Raw genomic sequence first — 27,506 nt, 5'->3', positions numbered from 1 at the left:
ACAAAAACAAAAAGGTACTGCAGACCTTATTCTTGGCCAGTCAACCCTGGCAGATCACTGTACTTAAGACAGTCACTCTCACAGATACTTTGGCTGGATGTGTCTTTAAGTCATATGAGGGTCGAGTGCCTGGGCAGTTTCCATTCTACCATTTAGAAGACAAACAATGCCCTTTACCTGAGTGAGAGCCGTATATTGACGTGAGCAGAGGGGATTCTGCCGAAGGTCCATCATAGATGTCTACTACATCGTTCAGAGACGTCTGGAAGAAAACAAACTGCCCAAACAGCACTGCGCAGTGGAAAAAAAGAGAGAAAGAGAGAGAGAGAGAGAAAATGTGTGACTGTCATCTCAATGACACCTTTCATCGATCTGGAATTATCCGTCTACCCTGCTAGCAATGCAATACCTATAAAAAAAATCATTTCGCTCTCTCTCTCTCTTTCTCTCTTTCAGCCCATATGCAGCTCTGCAGTTTCATTGTACATTACTTCCACTCAATGAGCAGTTCTCTGCCCCTCCAACCCGCTCCCCCCAAATGCCACTTGAGCCTGTTACTTCAAACACATGGTACATTCTTCCAAAATAATGGTGCTTTTGACAGAACCTTGCCACAAAGTCCTGAAAGTAATGAAACCAACTGTATGAGCTGCAAGCTCCTGCCACAAACCATAGCACTCCTTAATTTCTACGGTCATATTGCAGCATTTTCCCAAAACAATCATCAGTTATCAAATCCATGGTGTATTACTGCGACGGGGGTGTGGAGGGTAGGGTGGGTGTTCGACTGAATCGTTCTGCGAAACCTCTAACGAGGTACTTTAACAACTGGAGTAAAATCCAATAAATTCATATTGGAACCGCGAAAGGAACTGTAAAAAAACGAGTGTGGGAATCGATACTAAAGGTAGTGCTGAGGTAACTAAAAACCTGTTTGCCTGCAGGCTTTTGTGCCTGCAGGCACAGACTGTACATTAGACAGACAATAAAGAGCGACAGCACAGCGGTGCTTCAGGTAAGAAATATACCAACATATGTTTGTCATTTTTATCTGAATAATTTAGTAACAACCTTTCAAACACTTAGACAGAGGGAGAGAGAGAGAGAGAGAGAGGGAGAGAGAGAGAGAGAGAGACGTTATAAATCTGATAGAAAAAGTTTCCTGTTTCATGTTTTTTTTCCTGAGGGTTTTTTTTTTTCCCCCAATACAAACATTTCAATACATCTGGTCAAAAAAAGGGAAGCGTCTGAAAACCTAAAAGAAGTAATAACAGCTGAAATATACTTTTGTGCCATGCACACTGTAAACACATTCTTTTTTAAGAGAGCACCATAAGGAAAATATGTTAGACAGCATCGGTTTCTGGACGATACTTTCTGACAAAGATTAAACGTAGAACGAACCCTAAACCGAAGAGCCAGCTTCTGTTAATCCTCGTCCATGACATCGTGCTTAACGTACATTTTCAGGTGTATCCTGATATTCCCTGGAGTGTATACACACACACAATGAAAACACTGCTTTCACAAACCTATGTGCTCTTCAGAAGTAATATTCCCTTATATTTACCTCAAAACATGAGGTGTTTTCTTGACATCAGTTTGAAGTGCTATTTTCTTTAAATAGGTTCAGCTTATCCCTGCGGAACAGCGTCTTGTACATGGAGTTAGACGAGAACAGCGCGCATTTGCACAAGCCTGTAATCTTGCACTTGTCATTCCTACCGTGTCGTACCTTAAGAGGCAAACAAGCCAACAGGTTTTAATTATAACGGCAGAGGAGGTCTTTTCTTTTTTTTTTCCATTTTCCATAATTTACCTCCAACGCTCTACACCTGCTCGGTTTTAGATCACACACACACACACAGACAGTGTAACTTGGAAAAGGCCCTCTGCTCTGTAATTGCTTCAGTTGTCGAAGTCAACGTCAGATCTGTCTGGCGTAGCATTTTGACCTCCAGTAATAATATGTATTCAGAAGGCAAAAAGCTTTATCCCTCTTGGCATCTGGTTTGTATACCTCATGTAAACACGCTATAACAAAGTCAGTCAATAATTCAGAATTGAATTTATATGCTTCACTAATCCAAACAGCTGTGGTTCCTTTCAGAGAAAAAAAAAAAAGCTGGAACATAAGACCAAACAAACTGTTGTATTATCTTTCATGAACAGTGCAATATTCGAAAACAAAAACAGCTTGAATTCACTGTCCCCCTTGGGTTGGTGGGCTAAGTTTCTTTGGAGAGCCATCTGAAGTGTTGTGCTCCACTCGCCCCAAAGAATCGTTAACGTTGCCATGGAGCTGCGGGGCGTTCTCGAACATCACGGCCACGACCATTTTTTTCGAGTTACGTTATCCCAACGGAAATGGCATCGGTCTTCGGCAGGGCGGCCTTTCTCTTTGGGAATACGGAGACACCAGCTCATTAAACGCCAACAAGGACCTGTCTAGGCAACCAGGGTCATGACGATATCTGCCTCAAAAAGGACACCCCGAGCATGTCTGCCTGCCCCTGACCTATCAGAACACAAATTGAAGCTGTGTTGGTGGATCGGGTTCTTATTCCAGAGAGAGAGAGGGAGAGTAGACAGGGCTTGCAGGTCAATCTGCAAAACGAGCTGCCGAATGGCAGTAAAAACAAAGAGGGTTTGTGAATCCCCGCGGTATGATATTTAACGTCTCGCAAACGTAGGAAGGTGTCGCTGCCTAACGCGTTACACAAGTCATTAGCGCATGAGAAAGGTGTCGAAATAAAAAAAAAAAATCACATTCAGGCCATGCCTAAATGTAAAACTAAAAAAAAGAATTTTTGGGCGAAAAACGCTGAAAAATAGCACAAACGGTCCCGTCGCTCTTAAAACGCTGACAAACACAAACAGTGTAGACGGAGGGAAAGGTGGGGGGCAGGGGGGCAATGAGTATGAGGTATACCCAGTGGACAATACAGATTCAATTCAAGTCAAAATAAGAAGGATGGACCAAAAAAAAAAAGTCCTGGGAAACAGCTCTAAGCATTTATGCTAGCAACTACGAAAAGAAAAATCCTTCAAAAAAACTGACGCTGAAATTTCTCTCAGTTGAAATGAGCTCCCCAATCCCAATTACTCAAGGCAAATCACCAGCTGTGCCACAGTGTGTCAGACATCAGTTCAAGAGAGAGTGAGCGAGCATTGCGAGCGACATAGATCTGTTGTTGTCCTTTCCTTCCGCTGTCGATGGATGACTCAACTCTCCAGGGTGAAGGCCCCCTCTCAGCTAGCCTGCCTCGTCACTGTTGCTACGAGGCTCGCTTCAGGCAGAATTCGCAAAACCCAGAGTTCCTCATTATGACAGCAATAAAAGGAGAAGGAAAGAAAGAAAGAAAGAAAGAAAGAAAGAAAGGTAAGAAAAGTTCCGGCCCACATAAAAACGTAAGCGAATTGAATTAGCACTGTCACTTAAGCTCCATGAAGCTTTTCTTAGCCCCTAGCTCAGGGGTGTCCCTCTTGTTTTTTTCCCCATACGGAGCACTCATGCTATTCAGTTCTTCTACAAAATCTGAAGAGTGGCTTAGACTTCTTTTTAATTAGCCTACATCCATTTGCAGTCCAGTTGAGCAGGAAGGAGACGGAGACAAAGAGAGAAAGAGAGAGAGAGACACACAGAGAGAGAGAGAGAGAGCAGACAGAGACGCGGCCGGACATAGCTTGTGCCATCTGATGGGTTTTTCCTCATTCTCATTGACTCCAGAGAAGGCAATCAGACTGTCTGTTTGGCTCTGTTCTGTGAGGGCTAGTCGAGGGAGACCACAGTCGTACAGCTGAGTTGATTATACTGAGGCCTGGAGCCACATTCTCTCTCTCTCTCTCTCTCTCTCACAGACACACATACACACAAACACACACGCAGCTACATTACAATCAGCTGCATGTCTCTGCACAACCCCCCCCACCCCCACCCCCAAGCCAGGATTTGCTTTCTCTCAAACTCTGGAACTGTTTGAGTTGCTGCTGCTGCTGCCAAAATTTTAGGGAGAGCGAATTTACTCGAGAGGAAGTTGACGCAGAGCAGGTATGGATTAGCGGTGTGGATGCGCTGGAACAAACTCGCTGCCAGGCCTTGTCAAAAAGCATCGCGTAATTCTGTCGTTAACGGCATGTCGTACCTGTCACCGTCACGTAGCACCCCCGCTTATGCAAATACACTCCACTCGCCACTCACCAGCACACGTGTTCCCAAAAAAAGAGAAAAAAAAAACTACCTTGCCAAGTTCTTTCATCGACTCCATGCGAAGCGATCGACCGTTTTAACTGCGATACACGTTTTTACAGCCACATTGGTTGGTTGTCTTAGAACTTTCCAGTAAACATGGAACTGAAAAGGACTGAGCTGGGCTGCGAAAAGACCACTCCTGTGTTTACAGTTTGTGCCTGAGGCAAGATGCGCTTGGCAGCTGTGAATAATACATTTATTTTTATTTTTTAATTTATTTATTTATTTATTTATTTTTTTTATAAAGCGCCAGTCTGAAAAACAGCTGGAATCATTCAGTGTGACAGAATGATTAAACTTTAAAGGACAAAAAAAAAATGTGTTCTGTTACCTTATCACACTGTTCAATATGTATAGCTGAAAAAAAATGAAAAGAAAAAAAAAAAACCTCTTGGTCAGCATTGTGGCAATTCTTTCCTGGACACCAGTGTGTTCCACAGTACAAGAATAGCACACTTCATTCCCCCAAGCAACTGTATACATTCATGAGATTTTTATTCAGAATAAAAGAAAGAAAGGAAGAAAGAGAGAGAAAAAAAGCGTAATGAGAATGAGTGAGCACCTGTAGAAACAGGATTTATTAAGAGATCTAGTCAGCTAGGCCAACTAGTCCAAATCAAAATCCAACACGGCGTAGACAAGCAGACAAGAACAGGTAGAAAACAGTGAGACCAAACACTAATTACCAAAAATCCCCCAGAAAAACAAAGTTAAGAATTCCAAAGTCATACGTGGAGGGTTCACACACAGGACAGCAAGATCCAAAGATCAGTGTGTGTGTGTGGGGCAAAACCCTAAATGCCTCACAAAGGAGGCAACTGGTAAAGACAGCTACAGATACATGGCAAGGTATACTAGCAAAATGAGCAAAAGGTAAGACTAATCATCAGGACTGGCAGAGAATGGCCAGACACAGAGGAACTGCACGCAGAGTTGGATGGAAGCAGGTGTGACGAAGAGAGAAAGAAAGAGAGAAAGAAAGAAAGTAACTTCTCTTTGGGTTTTTTTTTTTTTAGTCATGGTGTGTTTGTTTTGGTGGGGCGCTAGTATCTTGTTTACCCATCTGTCAGTTAATATTTCCTCCCCGCAGTGACGAGTGCAGGAAAACGAAGGCGCCGCTCTCCGTTCCGTCGGGCGCAAGAGAGAGGTGAGGGAACGGCTGCACGCGTCAGTTATTAAAGGCAAAATGCATTTCGTATTTAATGTGCCACAGCTCAGCAGAGAGCATCCCCATTCCGAGACCTGTCCAACTTTGCAGCAATATTTGCAGGTGATTTTTTATTTATTTATTTATTTTTCATTTTTTTTTTATCTATTTTTTTTTAATGGTTGTTGTCCTCAGCTTTAAGTGTTGCCTGCAGAGGCATTTAAGGACATGAGAGATGTTGACACCCACCGTCACAGTGGGACTTGGAGAACCTCTGAATAAAAGATGGCACATTTAAGCGTCTCCAAGTACCCAGGCGGGGGAAAAAAATGTTTTATTGCAACCAAAACAGTCTCTTGCAAACCCAAACAACTCAGGATTCATACAACTTACAAACTGAGCATACGTCTAGGCTTGTGCTCTTTAAGCAAATAAGAATTTACTCAAATGTCTCTCCAAGTGAACGTCCAAAGTCATTTTTGGTTCCTATAGTAAACAAAAAGAGACAGGTCTATTATGAAACAGCTAGGAAGCGCTGGAGTTTGGAAAACAAATATTTAGTATATGCCCGTTATCTTGACCTCAATTCATATATATATATATATAGTGTGTGTGTGTGTGTGTCTACACAACATCTCAAAATATGTTCTTGCAATTCTTTGCCTAAAGATGCAACCAGAGCCCATCGGCAAAGACAGTTTCTGTTTTTTTTTTTAATATACCAAAACGTATTTAGGCAAGCATGCCACACAGCAGAGACTACTATGCGCTGAGATATTTTGATATGTCTTCTGTAATTGAATCGTGCATTAGCAGCTCTGTTAACACTGAGCACGTTCGTAACGCTGATTAAAAGGCTTGAGCAAAACAACCTGTGCAGACTGTCGACAAGCTTGTTATGTCATCTCCATCAGTGCCGGCATTCAGAACACAGGGAGCGCTGTCTGAGGATCTTAGAACAAAACAGGATAACTTCTGCTTTTTATTTATTTGTTTTTTTTCTTAAGCTTTTTAATTATTTGTTTTTTTTCTTAAGCTTAGTGTGCGCACTTCACTCATACAAAGTTCCTTCTGTCTTTCATTCTTTCTTTCTTTCTTTCTTTCTTTTAAACTCAACTGCTCCATCTGGTAGGTCAAGATTACACAAGCACAGCATGACAGTCCCCCAGTCCCTTAATAAATAATAATAAATAAATAAATAAATAAAAACTTCTCTCCAAAAACTTAATTTGAGCTCTCCAGCACTTTTAAGGTAACCAAACTTTTGGCGTGAATTAGGAAGATCCCATAGGTGCTTAATCGTATAGGATTCCAGTGCCATCTGCTACTTCAGAGCAGCTTGACTGCAGTTTGTACATACATACATAATATATGAGACTTGGACCCATACGGCTCTCTCCCTGGTGAGAGTTTTAAAAAATACACAAGTCTGAGCCCAGATGTACGCTGGTTATCAGATCTTCGTCTTTCTCTTTTTTGCCAAACTTTTAATTGTGTTTCTTTTATGTATGACATGGTGCGAAAACGAAGTGAAAAGGATAAAAAGAAATAGTAACGCCATTAGTAGCAAACAAACAAACAAACAAACAAACAAACCCGGGAAGAAACAAAAGATATGGATTTCATTTCACTTAAAAAGCAAATTCAGCTTCAAGGAGCTCCTCTAACCTTTAAGATTCACACAGAACAAACTTACAAAAACATAGCATTCAGCAAAGGAAGAATAACAGCATAAGCTGAAATTGTTTGACTTTCAATTTTCTCAGCTTCCTCGCCCCCCCACCTCATCCCTCGGCCAATCCAAAACTCTAGAAATATTAAAGGGCAATGGAACTGAAGTCTTTAGAGTGTGAAATTGAATGTGGCTAGACATCCAGATGTATTGAATGTGACCTAAACAAGAGTGATGTTTGCCTGTTCTGTCAGAGCTTAAATTTTGGCTAAAGCCACGCTTACAATAGTCATAATTCTTACCAAATTCTCCAGGCACGGAAATTTCATAGGTGCACGTGTGACCCATCGTGTAATTCCTGGGGTAGTTTGGTGATAGAACAGTACCCTCCGAACCTGTCGACCTGCTTCCACAAGGAGCTGCAAAGATTGAAGGAAAAAAAAAAAGTCAAGGTCAGGTCAAGGTCAAATCAATTCAAAATAAGTCCTGTGACATTCAACATTCCTATAAGGTCCTTGTTAAATCTGTTCTGAGAAAAAAAAAAAAAAAAGTTGCATAATATTTCTAGGCATCCGGTCACATTTTGCTAAAGTTTTAGGCAGACGGGATATTGATTCATTGCTTTGCTGCCGACAGCCGTGTTTTTGACACCGATGTTTTACAAAGCAAATAGGACGATGACATAAATACGCTGTGACACTTTGTAACAGCTCCTAATGGCCAACGTGCTCATTAATCTTCCCTTACTATCCAACTTCAAACAAGCTGGACTGGCCAACAAGGGATCCTGAATTATGGCCAACATTTTTATAGTGCTCTGTCATTTATCAACTGTCTGTGCTGGAAATGTGTCATAAATATAATGGCTCTTTCTAACTACAAAAGGACTTGTTATATTCTGAAAAAACAGGAAATCTTACAAGAAAAAAAAAACAAAACTATGTGTCATAACTGAATGGATGGATGGAGCATTTCTCCAATGCAAAGGGACAGAATAGTGTACGATATTACAGCATAAATTACCATAACTATAAAAAGTTAAAAAGGAACCTATGACAGGTCAAATAAAACCTTCATTCAGTCATATGAAACAAAGTAAGTAGAGTTTTTTAGCTTTTGTTACATTATCGCCTTTACCCTATTGGGTGGTTCACAAGGCTACATGACAGAAAACTGTGAGGATTGAGAAAAAAGGGCTAAAATGATATTAATGGATAACATGGAAATTGTTTTCCGGCTGTCGCAAATCTCATGCACTACACGAGAGAAAGGCTTTACCTAGTAATAGTACATGATTACACTGCAAAACTTCATGGCTGGCGACCAACCATAACCAATATCTGTCAGGTAAAGAGGGTTTATTTTTTTATTTTTTTTTGGGGTGAAGTTAGCAGCTTTGTTTTTCATGCTACACAAATTTATATTCATCTAAGGTGCTATTTTTCTGAAAATGGTTATTCTCAGAACAGAAAACAAGAGAGAGGAACAGAGAGAGAGAGAGAGAGAGAGAGAGAGAGAGAGAGAGAGAGAGAGGGGGAGAGGGAGAGGAAGAGAGAGAGAGAGACAAAAGGAGAGGGCTTTTTTGTGGAAGTGCATAATTGGGCCTTACACCCTCTGGGCCAGTGCAACAGGTGGAGAAAAAGTAAACAGAGTGTGTCTCATTTGTGTTAAGGAAGAGTCGTCAGCTGCTGTGCCGAACCCCATGTGACGCTCCATGCAGATGTCACAGCCACAGACAGAACACTTAGCTGGGACATTCACTCACACACACACACACACACACGCGCGCACCTGCGCGCAACCCCATCAATAATTAATCAGCGCTTCTGTTGTCAAAGACGCGTTTGCCCTATAATGAAACATATGTAGAGACTAGGAGTGTGTGGAGGAGAATTTTGACAGAACCTCAGCCATGAGGACGGGGGGAACATGCCAAGCGCGGGAACTCGCCAAAAAGACCGAGGAGTACAAATTTGTAAATTCATGACGGTTGGAGAGGGGGTAAAAAAAAAAAAAAAAAAAGAGTATGTAGGAGGAAAAAAAGAGAAAGCTGCTGTACTATGATGTTGTCAATGCTTCTTTTTTTATTTCTCTTTACTTGCTCACTGGCACTTCATTCCTTGGTTTTGAGGTGACAATAAGCGTGTTTGTACGTGGTGTTTTCGTGCAGTAGCTCCCTAGTTCCATAAACATCATATCTTATTTACTATCATATTTAAAGTGGAAACATTTCAAGTGCTCTGCTAATTGCACTTTGGGCTTCGGGAAACATCTCCTCATGTGCTTAAGCACTCAGTTGTTTAACCCTTGAGGTATTTGTGCTATACTTTCTAATTGTGTCATGTTAGGACACGTATCCCTGGGCGACAACGCACCATAAAAATGTAACGCGCGCTAACGAAAGCAATGCAGTTCCACAAGAGCACTTTAAGCTAAAATTGAATGTAATATCAAAAATATTTGTTGATGTTGAATAAGGTCTTGTAAGACATGGAAATGTTGTGCTGATTCCAAGTTGTTTTGCCCTCAGCCAAGCTAATAATGTTTAAAATTGTGTATCTTTTCATTCTTAGCACCCCCCCCAAAAAAAAAACACTCGGAAAAGACCAGAAAATTCCATACAGTAAGCAACCACTCACTCCACTGGTTTTCCATCGCTTTCTGCTGTGAACGATTATCACTTCACTACACTTTAGCAAACAAACAACCCACACAGTCTATTCTTTTCAGAGGGGAAAAAAAAATGACATTGGAATTTCTCTTTCAACAGTGAACGGAAAATACCTTTATGAATGTTACCAAGACAACATATAAAACCTGCCCTACAACACTCCTGAATACAACTGGGCGCCGGTGCTAAAACGTTATGAGCAAAGACATATCAAGAGATATGAAAACTTATGGAGCATATACAGTAGAACAAATCAATTAGCAGCTCCAGGGAGCTAGCACTTCCAAGGCAATGTCTTTGCAATCTGTCTTGGCAAAACATCTTATACATGATGTTCACTGTTCATTAATAATTTAAGAAAGAAAGAAAGAAAGAAAGAAAGAAAGAAAGAAAGAAAGAAAGAAAGAAAAAGAAAATCAGTACCCAGGTACTCAAATTTCCTGAATACACAGCATGGCAACACTTCCTTCTGACAAAGCCAGAGGTCAACAGCATGAGCTATTGTGAGGTATTTTGCAGGACATAAAAAAAAAAACAAAGGAGTAAACAGATTGCCTCAGGCAGGTGACAAGTACTCAGAAACCAACATTTAAAAAAAAAAAAAAGAAAAAAGAACCTTGCAGGTACCTTGGCAGCTTGGCAGTTCCCTGTTCCATTCAGGCCTGCTAGTGCTGCCCATGATACAAGTGAGGCTCGAGTGACCCTGCAGCTGGTAACCTGGCTCACAGTGGAAGGTCACACTGGAGCCCAGTTTGTAGTCGTTCCCCAGCCGAGTTCCATTCATCACGCTCCCTGGGTCAAAGCAGGACTCCCGCAACTTAGCTTGGAAACCACAAAAAAAAAAAAAAAAAAAAAGGAAGAATAGAGTGAGTCAGGAATATAATTGTATTCAGAGTGACAGGGCACCTGTCATTCACGGTTAAGACGGTTGTATGAATGTTTTCATTTGAGACGCAAGGATTTTTTGGATGGAAAAATCTTTCGAGCAAAGGAGAACACAGATTCATGCACTGTTCAGTGAAAGTACTTGAAAAACCTCAGAATCAAAGGAAAGGGAACTGTAAAATAAGCCTAGTATTGTGTCTGTGTGTGTGTGTGTGTGTGTGTGTGTGTGTATGTGTGTGTGTGTGTGTGTGCGCGCGCACGTGTGCACGGGGGGGGGGGGGGGGGGGGGGTATCTTTCACTGTATTCACTGCGTTCCAGAATATTTCAAAGTATGCACGGGAAAAAAAGTAAAACAAGACATGGAAAAGATTCTGAAATCAACATGGTTTTATATATACACATACATACATACATACATACATACATACATATATATATATATATATATATATATATATATATATATATATATATATATATATATATATATATATATATATATATATATATATATTACACAAACACACACACATACACACACACACATATATATATATACACACACACACACACACACACACACTTATATATCTTCACCAACAAACTGGGGTTGTTACCAAACATAATTATGCTTAGCTAGCAGGGTCTTTAGAGACAGAATCAGTACAACTAAGACATTAAACCTGTAAATAATGTTACTTTAAGCTACAATTTAAAAAAAAAAACAGTAACTTTATCTACCTTTATATTCCAGATGGAAGCCTGTATAGCTGACGGAGCCATCACTGCGGAATGCTATGTGCACGATGTTGGAACTGCTCTCTACCTTCTCTGGTAACTTGCTGTCTTGGAAGGTGCCAATGAGTTGGCTATTGCTGTGTGGTCCGTCATAAATGTACAAGAAATCATAATTTGGTTCGATGCTGAAACTGAAAAGTGACAAGAAAGCATATTTGTGTTATTACAGGATCTACACTGTACTATATTAACCTATTACGTTAGTATAACATGTTGGATGGATGTTACACTAAAATGACTGAAATCATCTGGTGTAATCATTTTGTCATACTGAACATAGAGTCCACTGCTGAATCTGTGTAATTACCTCGGCTCCCCCCTCTCCCATTTCAACCATTCAGTGCTCAGAGTCGCCCATCTACTAATCACCGGCCTGATCACCCGTCACCCTTATCATCTCCCTCACCTGTCTCCACCTCGTTAAGTCTTGATTTGCTCCCCGATTTATACCCCTGTGTTTTAGTTCTCCCTTGTCAAAGCATACACTAAGCTCTTTAAGTCTGTTTCAAGATCCTGTCGTGAACCCTGTCTAGTTTGTCAGTCTAGTCTGTTCTTCGTGCTCCGTTTGTATCCTGCCCTGTCTCCAAATAAAGTCCTGTGGTTACGCACTTGCATCCATCTCCCCCCGTGCAGTCTGTGACAATCTGCCAGTGACAAATTCAGCACTCGTCATGTGGAGCAACTGTGTTCTGTGTTGTTTAAAATACCAATGCAAACTTATGCATCAGTGACTCTTAGTGATGACTCTAAATGACAGCAAAGTGTCTGACACGAACACACCAGCGTTAAAATGGAGCCTTCGGGAATTCTAAAGAGATCTATGGAATCATTTCAAATCTGGAGGAAAAAAAAAAAAAGACAAGCGGAAAGGTTTCTATGTACGTGAGATTGACATGTGTGGGGGAAAAAAAGGAAAACTTTGTTAGGGAAAAGCCTGGACAGGGGAAGGCATCTTCTGTGGAAAGTGTGAGAGCAGAATGAGAGGTGGAAGAGCAGTGTGAATGGATTGCTCTGCTTTGTGTTACTGAATTGTATTATGCTCTGAGAATACATATTCTCAAAGTAAAAAAAAATACATACATACACACACACGCACACACACACACACACACACACACACACACACACACACACACACTATATATATATATATATTTGTAAGTGTGTGTGTGTGTCTATGTATCTATACATATGTAGTTATATATATATATATATCGCGTGTGTGTGTGTGTGTGTAGAGAGAGCCAGTTGGGAAATGCTCACACATACGTCTTTCTATCTTTCTATCTTTTTTTGCATGATCAGTATCAATGCTCAGACCACATAATGGCAGATTAATAACATTTGGTTAATTCGAGACAGACTCGCAAATTTATCATCATTTAAAAAAAAAAACTGACACCCGTGTACTGTGCGCAGGAGGTATCTCTTCCCAATTACCATGGGAAGAGAAGACATTTTCAAAGAACAGTGCTGGAATTAATTGAGTTCTGTTAGTACTTCACAGATCAAAGTTTGATGAAATTGATAGCGCAAAATTTAATTTACTGTCGCCAGATATTTCCACTGACACTGAAACATGACAGGCATGCAGATATTCATTGCTGGAAAGGTTCTGGAAGATGCAGTGACAACATTGTTTTGGACAGCTCACCTGATAAATGCTAACGAGATGACATAATCGCTGTGAACAGTGATGAACCAATCACAGTCTTTGCTGTGAGGGTAGGGGTGAGGAAAATTCGGCGAGAGAATGAACCCAGATGACCCTGTAATGTTTCCACCACATGGAGCTGAAAAAAAAATCCAATTAGATGTCTGTGCCATCATGTTCTTTTGAAAATCAACTTAAATTACAAGTAATAATTATTTTTTGGAGGAGGAAGAGTTTTTCAAGCAAAGTGATGAGACATAATTATATTCACAATGTTAATGACAGTTATTATTACATATAATTATATTGCCTCAAATTGAAACCAACTCTCATAAATTATCTGAATGCTTAATCTTAATGTTCAATTTCTTTCTTTTTTTTATCAGTATGATCTTGGAAAACATTCGCAGCTCCTAAAAGATATTCTCAGACAGACCCCTTCCATAAAAATAAACAAATAAACAAACAAACTTGTGTGGAACACAACATGTGAAAGTTTTGAGTGCTGACAAAAGGAACCATAAGACGTTTCTATCAAAGTGAACTTTGAATGATTAAACTACCGTTTTTAAAAACGTTCGAGTTTTCATCCTGAAGTCATTTCTAAAGTGTCAGGTGTGAAAGTAGGGTCTGAGTAATATTTTACAGGTTTCGGATGATGCTGCAGTGATCTGAATTTTAAAAAAAAAAAAGAAAGGAAAAAAACAGAAAGAATAAAAAAAAACCCTAACCTATGCAGGTGGGCGGACTGGGTTCCCAGTAGAACCTGTTTTCCACTTGAATGCAGGTAATCTTGGTCTCGCCCTGTAGCTCATATCCAGGGTCACATGCAAAGGTCACCACGTCACCTGGTTCCTTCCCATCCCCGCTGCGACTACCATTCATGGGTGTCCCCGGATCCCTGCAGGCCGTTGCCACGGAACCTGTGGAGAGCAACAACATCGTTACAAAAAAAAGGGGGAGATTATAGCTCAGGCTTAGTGTGATGTGTGTGTGTGTGTGTGTGTGTGTGTGTGTGAGAGAGAGAGAGAGAGAGAAAATAACGTTTTTCCACACTTAAAGTGCTACAAAAGCACATCCGTGTGCCAGGGCTGCCCACACATCCTCCAAGAGTGACTCACAGCTTCCTCCAAGCAAACCAACAATCTAAAAACAGTTGGGGTGGTAGTGATGGAGATGAACCAGTCATTTACCGGGGTTGTTCTGACAAAACGCTTGGCACAAGAGGAAGCCTCTTGTGGAGCTCTGTCACTCTCCAGGAACACAGTAACTGTGAACCATCCATTTGGGAGGTGTCCAGCTGCACACTGGTGAATGTTAATAGAAATAAAAAAAAAAAGAAAGACAAGAAAAAGGAGGTAGCAGCAGAACCTTTTTTTTTTTTCTTTCTTTTTTGGCCGAATACTCACTGGAGAAATCGATGGCAAAGCCGGATTTGCTTATGTAGAAGTCGGTCTCGAACTGAATGGTGACGACGTTGAGGGTGCTGTGGATCCCGTCTGGCAAAAGCGAGCCGCTCACCTCTCGGAGTATCATTTCATTCTCCGGAGGCCCATCCCACACCTTCAGGATGTCGTGAGATGCCTCCGTGTCAAACGCCAAAAACTGGAGACTGAAAATGATCTAATATTACTCATCATGGCACATATTCCACACACACAAAAAAAAGAATGGCCCCAAAAATACTGGAACGCATGTTTTGACGTTTTATGAATAGTTGGTAGAATCGATGATTGAACAAAGCGTTAAATTGAGATTGGCGTCAATTGCTGTCTGTAACCCTGATTAGCTATGCCTTTAACCCTCTAATTTTACTGATCTTATTATTAATTCACATTCTAAGTGCCTCTAATTTGACTAAAATCCTTACGCTTTGATATCACTTCGTTAACGGCCAATTAGAGATTAGCATTTCAACTTCAAATGAACCTGGAGCTGACCTTAAAACCAATACCCAGCTAACGAACTGAAAAGGACGAGTCCAGGACGTGAACTTCTTTCAGATTTTTCTCTCCAGTAACAATAACAACCACGTACCTGACAGTATTGCCCGAGTCCACCTCAATAGTCCACGTGCAGCGCAGGTTGTTGTCATAAGGGAAGGGGTATCCAGGCGACAGGATTCGTCCAGACGACTCACCTTTAAAGCTGCCACCACATTCAGCTGCAACAGACCGTGATGAAGAATCATTACACTGTGAAACGCCACTGTGCTAGAGATAATAATGTTCAAGAAGTGACCACAGAAAAAGAGAGAAAAATAAATCAACCTTGTTCTGGCAAAACACAGAAATTATAAAAATTTCCATCTATCAAAACAAGTCTCTCATCTTGCTAGCCAGAGTTTGCAAATACAGTCCCTTGGGGCTTCTCTGGACTGAACCTTTTCTATGTAGCCTTCGCTAACACTCCTGTTTATTTTAGCAAGTATTGATTAGCAGACAAGGTGCATCAGGTCCTTAAGTGAATTTCTGTCCAGTTTGGTGCCAAGGGCTGGATTTGAAACACAGAGCTCTGGAATGCTGTAGCTTAACTGTCGGGCTGATTCTGTGTGATAGAGGTATCTCTGCGTGCCGTTTGAAACAGTCATTAATTACTGTTAAAAGTCTGTTTTGGAAGATATATGAGCTCGACACTGCGCTAAGGGCTTTGGACACACACTGCACTGGCCCATGAATATAGAGCCAATTTTCACATCCATTCTTTTGGTTGTCATAACCCCCTCAAGGACACCAACCAAAGCTTAGCCCACTTAATTTCCATCCTAATTACTCAAAGCACCATCAGCAGGTTTCTCTAAAGCTAACTGTGAGATTTAACCAAAACAAACAGAAGCAATCAGGAGCTATGTTAAAGTGTCCATTGTCATTTTGAAGGGGAACCAGCTGGTAGGTAATAGACGAGATAGAAACGCCAAAGCAAGATTGGACAAAACATTACAGTGTGGCTATGATTTACTCACAGCACCCCATAAGGAGAAAAATTATTAGTTTTTCATGTGATGTTTGAACAAAAAATCTCTACAGGAAAACGGATCAAAATCTAAACAGCTGTGATAGCCACGTCGTTCTAAACAGTTATTCTAAAACAGTCTTATAATTCTAAATTGTTGTGAAATTCTGAACAGTTATACTAAAACAGTCATGTACTTGTAGACAGTTGTAACAGTCCTGCAATTCTAAATAGTTATTCTAAAACTGTTCAGTGATTGTAAACAGTAATAACATCATGAAATTGTAAAAAGTTGTAACATTGTTAACAGTTACTCTAAAACACTTGGGAAATCCTAAATCGTTACAACAGTCACATAATCCTAGACAATTGTTACAGCCATGTAATTCTAAACAGTTACTCTAAAAAATGTCATGTCATTCTAATCAGTTATATTCCTTATATGGAAAGGCAATAAGATATATTCCTCATATGGAAAGACAATATGAGTATCCTACTAATGCTTGCTTAAGTTTTAGGAACCTCATAGAAATCTGCCCACTTCCTTTTCCATTTAAATATTTAAAATTGTACTTTCTGATTCGCTGAGCTAAACTTTGTTAAAGAGGGCAACCGCAGTATGAAATAAAGTGTTAAACGGACCAGCTTGCATTGAATGAAATATTTAGCTCACTAGTCAACCTTAAAATGGCCCATTTCGATGAAACAATTCCCTGAGCTCCTTTATCAGAGTGAGTAGGCCCCCAGGCAAGCTTCCAGGCAATGATGAATACTTCTGCTGCATGCGATGCATTGTATCTGATCATCCGCTGATTGTCTGCTGGGTATCAAACCTTCAAAACTTTTTTTTACATGGTTCGTTCAAATCTGTCTAGCATACATATAAGGAGCTTGACCGGTCTGGGGGGGGGGCGTCTGACAACTTATCTGTGATTCGCTGAGGCGGTTCGCCGAATGTGTCCGGACTGAGAAATGTTTACATCATTTCTGATTCTCGACCGGAGTGTGCACCGTTAACTAGGCAAACAATGACCACCACACACACTTTTTTTTCCTCAAAGTAAAGGTCTTTGAACTCTTCAGTACAAAAACAGCCTAGCTGTTCACTTAGCACATAATAGTTCTTCAGCATGGAATAAGATTAGAGTCCAAACAGGCAAGATTGCTAAAATACACAGAAATACATTCACTCACTAGAACTGCACCACTTGCTACTTTGAAATAATTGACTTAGAACGATAATGAGTAAGTGAAGTGAGTTGCGCCAGAGGGAAAGGAGATGCCTCTCTGACATGGCTTTTTGAGCTCATTAGGACACTTACTCAGTCCAGTGCCAAAATCTCAGATGTTTTTATTTATTATTTTATTTATTTTAATTATGTTTTTATTTGGTTTTTTAGTATTTTTCAAGTCATTTTCGATAATGACCTAAAGTGCATTCAAATCTGCACAGGTTGTCTATGGCCATAATGGGGCACATAAATGTTTCAACACTGAATTACAAAATAAATGTTTTTGTTTTTTAACAGGGTATCAAGTTTAATACTAAAATACAACAGCCTATACTGGCCAAAATCCACCACTTTCACGTGTAATCTGGTTTAAACTGTTTTAACGGTCTTCGCAGATGCAGAATGACACAGCATCTGGTACAACTGCTCTTTGAGGCCGGATGCAAAGCGATTTTCACTTGTTGAGCCCCTTGTATTTGCACATCAAAATCAATCTTGCACATCTACACATACTAGAGCTTTTAAAAAAAATGGATTAGTTGAAAGACTGAATCCATTTGTAAACTCTACCAAGTATGTGCAAGGTTGATTTTGTTGAAATAATTTACCACAGGTAAGTCCACGGCAAGGAGTGTTAAAAAAAAAATATATATATATATATATATATATATATATATATATATATGAATAAGCATGAACTTCCCTTTAAAAATGATCACACTCTACCTAACTGTACGTTCGGTTAATAATTTTTGTGCTAGGGACTGCGTACAGCTAATTATTTCACATTAAACTATATTGATTGCTTAATACTTTCCAATTTCATTCATGTGTACGTGTCAGTGGGTCACAAGCTGAGGCAGTAAATGAGGCGTAAATCCAGAGATGCCCTTTTCCTTTACATGCATTTGCATAATATATGCACCCACTCTCAAAACAGCTAAGCAAGAAAAATGCTGGTGGATGGATACGATATGTATAAACAAACTCTCTCTCTCTCTCTCACGCACACCCACACACATACACACACACACACACACACACACACACACACTCATCCTTTTTCTTGAGTGTCGCTTCAACAGCTAGCTCTTGCAGATGCAGGATGATGTCAGAGACATTCACCTGGATCAATTATTTTGAAGAGAGAAGCACAAGAGCTATTTGTATACGCGTGCCAAATGAACAGCGAGTCAGGGTTTTTTTTTTCTCTTTGTTTTTTTTTTTTTAAACAAAGTCCAATTAAATAGAATTCTTGCAGGGCTAAATCCTTTGGATTACCTCTCTGCATAGCAATGTAACCCCCTGCTCTTCCTCACACTGCATATTAATGGGAGCGGTGGAGAAGGGAGAGGAATTACCTATGCATGATGGGAGTTGGCGGTCCCACGCCCGTCTCTCGCCCGTCATGCATCTCAGGGCGCTGCTGCCGTGGAGACTGTAACCAAGGTCGCAACGGTATGTGACCACGCTCCCGGCAAAGTGGCCCTGGTCGCTGACTTTGGACCCAAACTGGGGTACACCCGGGTCCTCGCAGTGTGACAGCTCAAAACCTGAAAGTGAATTAAGGAGAGGTGGAATGCAGAGAGGACCAATGGTACGCGTTAATAACCCCTGAATGTCCACACACACACACCCTCATACAAAAACATGCCAGAGGTTCCGAAGCCTGGTACGTTAGAATGCCGCCCCTTGTTACCCTGATATGTCCGATTAGCTGTTTACCCAGACATAATTTCCTCTGAATTTCCAATGTCAATGGTAATTACTGTGAACAAGAGCACAAATAACATCATTCAAACCATTAAAACTTAATCAGAATTTAATGAGAGAATGATACAGCTAATTAACTCATTAAGAATAGGTATGAAAGAAGGCGAACTGCTTGTCTGCCAGGAGACTGGAGTCCCCAGAGGAATCAAGCTGAGGAAACGGCACTGACATGATGTATCGCAATCATTCTGTTTATGAATGTGTTTTTGTTATACCGTTTTTTTAAATACAAAAAACAAAAAAACAGGATCAAAAATGGAAAAGCAAACAACTGTTGGCATGTTGGCTGTGTATGAAAAGTTTTACTAAGAGGTAATGATGCAATAATTTTATATTCTAATGGCTCTCTTAATTGGGGTTTTAATGAAATGCACTTAAAGAAAAAAAAAAAAAACAAAACAGAATATTTGAGTGTAATTAGAGCAGTTTTACCATACTGAAATTGTTGTAAACAGAAAATTAAACTCACCCTCAGAATGAGGGTATCTATTATGCTAGTCGTCACTGTAATACACATATTACAACATGTTATTACATATGCTATAACCACTATGCAGAGTTTTTCTTCTCCACAGCACGTATTCAGTGAATCAGCCTCGATGTTTACAGCGTTATTAAAATGTTTGCTCTTGCTGCTAGATTATATCCTGTACACCGACGCTAATAACAATATAAAACATGTCTGAGCCGCACACAAATTAAGCTCAGCAAGAGGACTAACGTAGAAGCACAACTCCTGCCTCTTCCATTTTTCAATTCTGATCATCATTTATCCACATTTACCCAAGTTTTTCCCCCCGTACGCCGAGTATCAGAGGATATAACCATTAGACGATCAAAGCTGATCAAATTAGTGACTCCATTAAGATTTCTGTGGGGAGGAGATCCTGACGGATCCAGACGGAGCCTTGAGTAAATTTCTGTTCAGACAATAGTAAAACCTCACAGCTGAAACACCACAACCATTACACTCACAATGTGAAACCACGCCTGCACAATCAGTTTATTTTCCTCAGATATTATAACTGTAAGACACGGGAAGAGAATTCTTATATGAGAGCAGGCCTCCGGGGAAGCATGTATGTGCATGAGTGAGAGAGTGAGAGAGAGAGAGAGAGAGAGAGAGAGAGTGTGAGAGTGAGTGTGAGTGTGTGTGGATGTGCATGCGTGTGTGTATGTGTGTGAGAGAGAGAGAGAGAGAGAGAGAGAGAGAACAGGCGAGAGAGAGAGAGATAGAGAGAGGGAGAGAGAGAGAGAGAGCAGGAGCGAGATTGGAGTGGGTCAAGCAGAATTGGAATTCAAGCTGACGGTGAAATGAAGAAATTAATAAAGAGAGGAAGATTAATTGGGTTCTATATATTTCAAGGATGTGCTCGGCCTGAACTGTGGGAGCTGGGCGGCGTTTGGTGCCTTGATTTAGAGGCGGTGAGGGAGAGCGAGAGAGAGAGAGAGCGAGAGCTTACTGAAGTAGATCAGTTTAAAGCCTTCTGCCGTGTCCTCCTGATCAGAGTAAAACTCCAGCCACAGATGGTTGGAAGTGCTGGTTAGAGACAGACCCAACAGTGAAGAACCAGTAAAGGTGCCCAGTACATCTGCAGAGTTGTCTGCTCCATCATATATCTGGAAACACACACACACACACACACACACAAATGAACATGACTGAAGGCAATGGACTCCATCATAAACCTACCAGCTGTTACCAGGAGGCGAGTGACTCTTCAGACACTCTCTGGCTATTAAATTTCAATTTAAAACACTGGAAAATTTAAATGTCAGACTAGCAGATGTGAACCCTCTGCCTGACTTCTAACACACTAGCATTACATTTAAAACAAATTAACAATTTACATCTCACATTATTACAAAAAAAAAAATTAAATATGGAAAGCATTCACTTGTACAAGTTTCTGATATTCCGATATCACTCCAGTTCACTCCTTTCTCTTTCCTTTCTCTTTCCTATGCTCTCAGCTCTCCTGCTCTAAATGGCTAGAAGCATCTTTAGCAATTATTATATAGAGACACCCACAGATTTTAGCAATACTCTATGTATTGGTCGGAGTGGTCACCAGTGTTAAAATGCATTGGTTTTGCCACATTCATTTGTTAGTTAGACATGCCACTGCTATCCGCATGCTATTTCTGTACAGCTTCCATTAAGTGTAATCTGTGTTGCCCTTGTAATTGCTGGTGACTGCTGTCCAATCACGATTAGAGTGCTCAAAACCTTTATAACAGCAGAGACAAAACACAATTCCTACTGTTATTTGTAATCTCACATGGCTTTGATGCTGTCTGATAATCTTTTTTCATCATTTAGAAGATGCAGGGAGCGTTTTTTTTTTCCCTTTCCTTTCTATTGATCAGTTTACCTTGAGGATGTCACCTTGAGCGAGATGGAAAGTGCTGGCAGAGATGTTTATGCCTTTTCCGGCCTGGACTTGAATATTATAGATGCACTCGTGGTTGTTGTCGTAATTCATGGGGTAGTTGGGTGACAACAATATCCCAGCATTCTTAGAGACCGTCGAGCCACATTCAGCTGCAACAGACAGGAAAAGGTTTAAATGACGTTAGTAAGATCTTTCAACTTTGAACAAAACACTCTTCCATTATTGCATATTGCATGTTTCTAAAGTATTTGGAGAGAAATTACATAACATTTTATTAACGGTACTACAGACTGTTATCTTTTTACATATTACATATGAACAGGGTAATATTTTCAAATACACAAACACATCCACTAATAAAAAAAAAAAAGCAAACAAGAATACACAAAAAACAAAACACAACTTTGTCTCACTTGGCTGGCATTCAAGACACAGAATTCAACAGCTGGACAAAGTATTTTCAACAAAGCAATCAGCATTCAGTTACAGAAAGCTGACGTTAATCAGCTCATTGAGACCACATCGTTTTTGTTTTTTTGTTTTTTTTAAATCCCTCTACCATCCAGAAATCAGTCATTAGCTGACTGAATGATTTTTGACTATCTGGAGAGCGGCTGAGGAGTTACCACCTCTGCTAAGGGAGCACAAGCTTCCAAAGTCCATATCCGATCGTCTTAACGAACGGAATCTGACAGGTTGTCTGACCCCCGCTGAGCCTGAACGTAGCCAAGGAGACACGCCAAGTCGGACATCCAAGCGAATGAAAGCGGCTGACCACGTACCCACACACCTTGGCAGAGGTCCGCTCCACACGCGCCGCCCCCCACCCAGGCACGTGAGCTCTTGCGCCCCCTGCAGGCGATAGCCCACGTCACAAGAGAACGCTAGTGAGTCGCCAACTCGGAAACTGGTACCGCTGTGCCAGCCGAATTTGGGGGTGCCAGGGTCCTCGCAGGGCTCAAGGTCATACTCTGAGCAAAACAGATGAACATTCAAACCATCACCGAGAAAGGACGTTAAGTTGGACAACAAACAAACCATTCCAAACCTGCTTTTTTTTTTTTTTTATTTCTGTGGATCTCATTATCGAGAGAACAAATGAAATGGCAGCTGAATGCAAGTGGTCATTGGCCGCCAGTGAGTGATTGATGTTAAATCTAATGCACTGAATTCTAAAGTGATTTTTAATACAGGAACCAAAAGATCAATTAGCTTGGCCAACAAGACTGTCTTTCTAATGGATTCAAATTCCTAAGAGAAGGTGGAGAGTACACAAAGAAAAAAAACTCACTAAATGATATGCGTATAGTTGTGAGTCTAGAAGTCTGGCTACCATGCAGATAAATAGTGAAAATAACAGGTACTCATTTCTCTATTAGAACAGTTTTCCAATCATCCTAATTATTCTATCAATGCCTTTTTAAAAGTCATGACATGGTTTGTAAGGTAATTTCTGAGTATTAATATAACCGCAGGGTATAAGTAGAGAAAAACTCTGAGCAAACCAATTAAAGTGGTTGTATTCAGATTCTTACATCCCTGGTTATTTTATCCTTTTTTTTTTAATTAAATGTTCCCAAATGCTAAGATAAAGGCTTTAACACAGGGTGGTAACAGCTGCAGTTTGAGTCAAATCACCCAAGGCAACCGTGCTTTGAGGTGAACAATGGGAGTCTATTCAGATGTTGATATCTGTGTATTTGTGATTTGTCTGTGGCAAAAAAATGGAATATGCATCAACAATTGAGGCAATGCAGCTGTTCTCATTTTTTTTTTCCTTTTCCTTTTTTTTGACGTGAAGCTCCATTCTCTTTCAAAGCCTATTGCTACACTTACTTCACTGTTGTTTTAGAAAAATGCATTTCTAGCCTTACTCCGTACACTCTCAAATACAGCATCTTAGCAAGAAAGTTCAACTGCAGTTATCATTTAATTATCGTGATACTGTGATATATTGTGATACCATGATATATTGTGATTATCATCATTATCAAGGTATGGCACATAACTGCTTTTCTTCTCAACCTCACCAATACAAATAGAAACTTCAGTCCACAGTTTCACAAGAAAGTTTGTCCATAATTATGCAGGACCATGTCTGAACCTGTCAACCCAACCAATATTTAGTATGGAGAAAAAGACCAGCTACAGCATTCATCAAGCAGTAATCTGTGTTACGCTAATACCAGAACACTGTTCACAGTCGACTTTTTATGAGTGTTCATGAGTACGGCCTCTTAATTAATGTGTGTCTTATCTCAGACCCAACAGGCAGTCCACTCACTAGCACTCCTTTGGTTTCCTTTGGGGCACTTTGTCCTCTGGAAAACACACAGCTCCTGCCCCTCAGCGTCTAATTCCAGGAGAAAAGGCTCTTTTCTAAGCTACCCTGTCTTAACCACAGGCATGGACAGAAAGCTAAGGGGGGATCGGAAAATAGGCTGACGGAAAAAAAAAGTGATTTTTTTTTTTCTAGATGACGGCTTCATACTCAGCAGTAAGTAAAGCTTATTTACTTCTTTATTTCAAAATCAAAAAGAGGTGATGGGGGGAAAAAAGCAGAGAAATACAGAAAGTGCATGGCACTTCTGGTCTGTTTAACCTCTGGGTATCCTGAAATTGAGCGGGCTCAAAAGCAAAATTATCCAGCCGAGATATGAGGCTTATGAAAACGCCCGAGCCCAAAGCCTGTTCTCAGCTGGTGGATAACTTCCAAAATCCAGTCCAATACACTGCAGGCTGTTGTGATAAAAAAAGGCTTTCAACCAACTCTCTAAAACTCACAGTCAAAGTTCTCGATCCAATTGTTAATCTTACTGTTAGTGTTACTGTTATTTGTTTTAGATCATCAATACTATTCTTAAACAATAACACTGTTACTGTTTCACTTGTGTTACGATTTGCTATCTGACACCAAGGCAAGCGTGAAAGAAACCATAACGGATGTATTTCACCACTTTCCCCTTCCCCAAGCACAATCTCGAGTGTCATTCTTTGCACTGTTCCTCTTTAAAACAAAATCCTGAAAAAAAAAAAAATCTGACGTTCTGGCTGATGAATGACTTGGTATTCACCAAATGTCTTAGGCTGAAAATCCTGAAAATCACTTCCCCTTGCTAGTCTTTAAAAATACTTCAAACGAAGAAGGGGGATGAGGGATGTCTGGGCCACAGCATGTCTTTTTCTTTCTTTCTTTCTTTTTTTTTTTCTTTTTTTACCTGAGAAAGAGATGTTGAAGCCCTGGAAAGAGATGGAGAAGTCCGATATGAAACGCAGCTGTGCCTTGAAGTTGCCGAAGAGGCCGGCATTGATTGAGGGCGGCCGCTGAGAGCCCGTAAGGCGGGCCAATGGCTGTGCGAAACTCCCGTTCTCCGTCAGCAGCAGGTAGTCATGGTGATCTTCCAGATGGAAGGTGTGAAACGTGAACTGCACCCCTGAACACAAGTCAATGCAAGATTGTCAGATAAGCGAGCTCGGATGTTAGACAGGATCTTCTGCTGCTGTTGCTCGCGGCAGAAATGAGAGGGAAGGTTAGAGCCATGGCATTGCGAAATCACTTAGGAATAAACACACACACACACCTGGGGCAAATGTCGAGAGATGGTGCATTTGGGGAACTCAAGCGACTGGTGATTGAAAAGAATATATGTGTTTGAGGAAATAACAGTATTTGAAAAGAATGTGTGTGTGTGTGTGTGTGTGTGTGTGTGTGTGTGTGTGTGTGTGTGTGTGTGTGTGCGCGTGTGTGTGTGCGTGTGTGTGTGCGTGTGTGTGTGCACGTGTGTGTGAGTACAGGAAAATCCATGAGGAAAGACTTGATAGAACTGAAGTGCTTATAAACTTCATGCATTGCAGCAACCAAGATCTCAAATGAATGAAAAAAGAACTGTCAGTAGCAACCATACTGAATAAATCAATGATAGTGATTAGACCAGTTTTGGTTCATAGATTCAAAACTATCTACCTTTTCCATGGCTGACCTCCACAGTCCAAGTGCAGTTTAAGGAGTTGGGGTAGAGTTCGGGATATCCAGGAGACAGGATGATACCTTGTGGACCTCTGACATCGCCCCCACACAAAGCTGTCAATCAACACAGATGGATCCTTCTCTTTAAATGAAGTAACAGTCAAGAAACACACACGGAGAACGATGGGGCAGAACGACCACCTTGTGGAGGCTACCTTATAACTTCAAACAGTGGGGGGAAAAAAAAGTTACTTTTCTTCAAAAATGACACAGACTTAGTTTCAGCTGCTTTGTTAGAGTTTTAACACATCCTGCTTTCATATCATTATCTGCTCTGACAGTAGTTCCATAATTACAGAAGGTCAGGTTGACATGGAATGAAGTCATCGCTCTAGCGCCATGCGTGGCAGAAGCCGCGGCTTTGCTCCGATAAGCAATGCCTTACGTTATACTGGATGGTTTGATAGGAGAAAAGAAGGTGAACCATGAGGGAAAAGGAGGCTAACCTTTGCAGGAAATAAAAATATCACCCAAAGGTTAATGAGGGCAATAAAGCTCCTCGCACCATGAGTTCCTTTCCTCAGATGTCATTGTTTCAAATAAAGGTCAGGGTTCCTTTAAACGCAGAAATATGTAAATAGCCTGTAGAAAATCACACTCACATGTTTTTTTTTTTGTTTTTCTTTTTTTTTTAACCATTCTATTAATGAAACTTCGAGGTGAAGCACCTGCAACACTAGACACCAAAATACACAGACAAATTCACCACATAGACTAACACAGAACCAAACATTAGGCCAAAAATACAGACACACACCTACGCTTAAGTATAAAACCCCCTGATAAAAGATTCTCGTGAAGAGCTGCTGTAAGCTTGTTAAAGTTTCACATATTAAAACGGGCGCGTTGGCATATCTGTGTTATTCGACGTTCTTTCTTAAGGAGCCCAAAGAGGACACTGGAGCCTGGAGCTCAGCATCTGCTCCACAGTCCAACCTCCTCACCCCTCGTCTGTCTCTGGCCTTAAAGTCCTCTCCAAAAAAAACAACAACAACAACAAAAAACTTACTCCACATATTTTATTCATGCGTAATTCCACAAAAAAAAAAAAAAGCCATCAAAGCTGAATGAGCTCAATATGCCACGACGGCAATTTGAGTGATTTGGCAAATACGCCGCGAGATGCCAGAGGGTTAATGCGTAAGACGCTCCTCGAGAGAATGTAGGCCTTTAAAGAAAAGAAAAAAAAAGAGAAAAGAAACAAAATCCAAAAAAAAATACCCCAACATGACGCGAAAGAAGCGAGTGCTGAATTAAATCAATATTGTGCACTGTGTCAGTTTAAGTACCGGGTCAACAATTTATGAGCCAGCTGGCTTTTCTTTTTTTTTTTTTCCTTCTCTGTGTGTGTGTGTGTGTGTGTGTGTGTGTGGTGTGTGTGTAAATTGATTCTAAACACACGCTTAAGATCCCGTTCCAAATACCAAAGAGCTGGGGTGTATCTCAACGTTACTGGACCACCGGCTTTTCCAAGTCTACTTAGAGGCCAAAAACAATACTCAAGACACACAAACAGGCTGTAGCACCATGATAACAAGTCCTTGAATTCAGCTGAGGGAAAAAGAAAGAAAGAAAGAAAGAAAGAAAGAAAGAAAGAAAGAAAGAAAGAAAGAAAGAAAGAAAGAAAGAAAAGGAGGAGGGGGCCGGTTGAATGAAGAGCGCGAGCTTGTTGGATGATTACGTCGAATTGAGATGGCAGGGTAAACAAGACTCACCGTCGCAGGTTGGGAGAGGGTGACTCCACCAATGATTTTTCTCGCAGACGAGCTGCTCCTCGTGACTGAGCCTGTAGCCTGGCTCGCAGCCAAACGACACCGTGGAGCCGATGGCCAAGTCCTGCCCATAACGTATGCCGTTCACTGGAATCCCCGGATCCAGGCAAGAGTGTGTGTCTAGAGTAACACCTAGAGGGAGGGATGAGAGAGAGAGTGAAAGAGAGCGAGAGAGAGAGAGAGAGAGAGCAAGTGGGAGAGAGACATGGGGATATAGAGAGTGAGTGGGTGGGATACAGAGAGGGGTGGGGTTTTGGAAAAGACGGAGAGAGAT

At 40.8% G+C, this 27,506-nt stretch overlaps 1 protein-coding gene across 1 annotated transcript in view; it reads right to left on the bottom strand.

Annotated features, from left to right (window-relative positions):
• The window catches only part of csmd3a (CUB and Sushi multiple domains 3a), a 126,801-nt gene that overhangs the window by 57,586 nt on the left and 41,709 nt on the right, over positions 1 to 27,506 (bottom strand). The window contains exons 18-32 of the mRNA XM_030785320.1: positions 27,176 to 27,364; positions 25,398 to 25,514; positions 24,652 to 24,867; positions 22,216 to 22,404; positions 21,413 to 21,582; positions 20,501 to 20,657; positions 18,626 to 18,817; positions 15,118 to 15,244; positions 14,490 to 14,692; positions 13,812 to 14,003; positions 13,081 to 13,219; positions 11,370 to 11,557; positions 10,370 to 10,564; positions 7,374 to 7,490; positions 178 to 291 (exon numbers count right to left, since the gene is read on the bottom strand). Coding sequence (XP_030641180.1) covers positions 178 to 291; positions 7,374 to 7,490; positions 10,370 to 10,564; positions 11,370 to 11,557; positions 13,081 to 13,219; positions 13,812 to 14,003; positions 14,490 to 14,692; positions 15,118 to 15,244; positions 18,626 to 18,817; positions 20,501 to 20,657; positions 21,413 to 21,582; positions 22,216 to 22,404; positions 24,652 to 24,867; positions 25,398 to 25,514; positions 27,176 to 27,364 — 2,505 coding nt within the window. The remainder of the gene's footprint in view (positions 1 to 177; positions 292 to 7,373; positions 7,491 to 10,369; positions 10,565 to 11,369; positions 11,558 to 13,080; positions 13,220 to 13,811; positions 14,004 to 14,489; positions 14,693 to 15,117; positions 15,245 to 18,625; positions 18,818 to 20,500; positions 20,658 to 21,412; positions 21,583 to 22,215; positions 22,405 to 24,651; positions 24,868 to 25,397; positions 25,515 to 27,175; positions 27,365 to 27,506) is intronic.

The sequence above is a fragment of the Chanos chanos genome, chromosome 9 (genome assembly GCF_902362185.1).
Source record: "Chanos chanos chromosome 9, fChaCha1.1, whole genome shotgun sequence".
In the NCBI taxonomy this organism is placed as follows: domain Eukaryota; kingdom Metazoa; phylum Chordata; class Actinopteri; order Gonorynchiformes; family Chanidae; genus Chanos; species Chanos chanos.
Note: the sequence above shows the minus strand (reverse complement) of the source record. Positions and strands in the feature narration are given on the sequence as shown.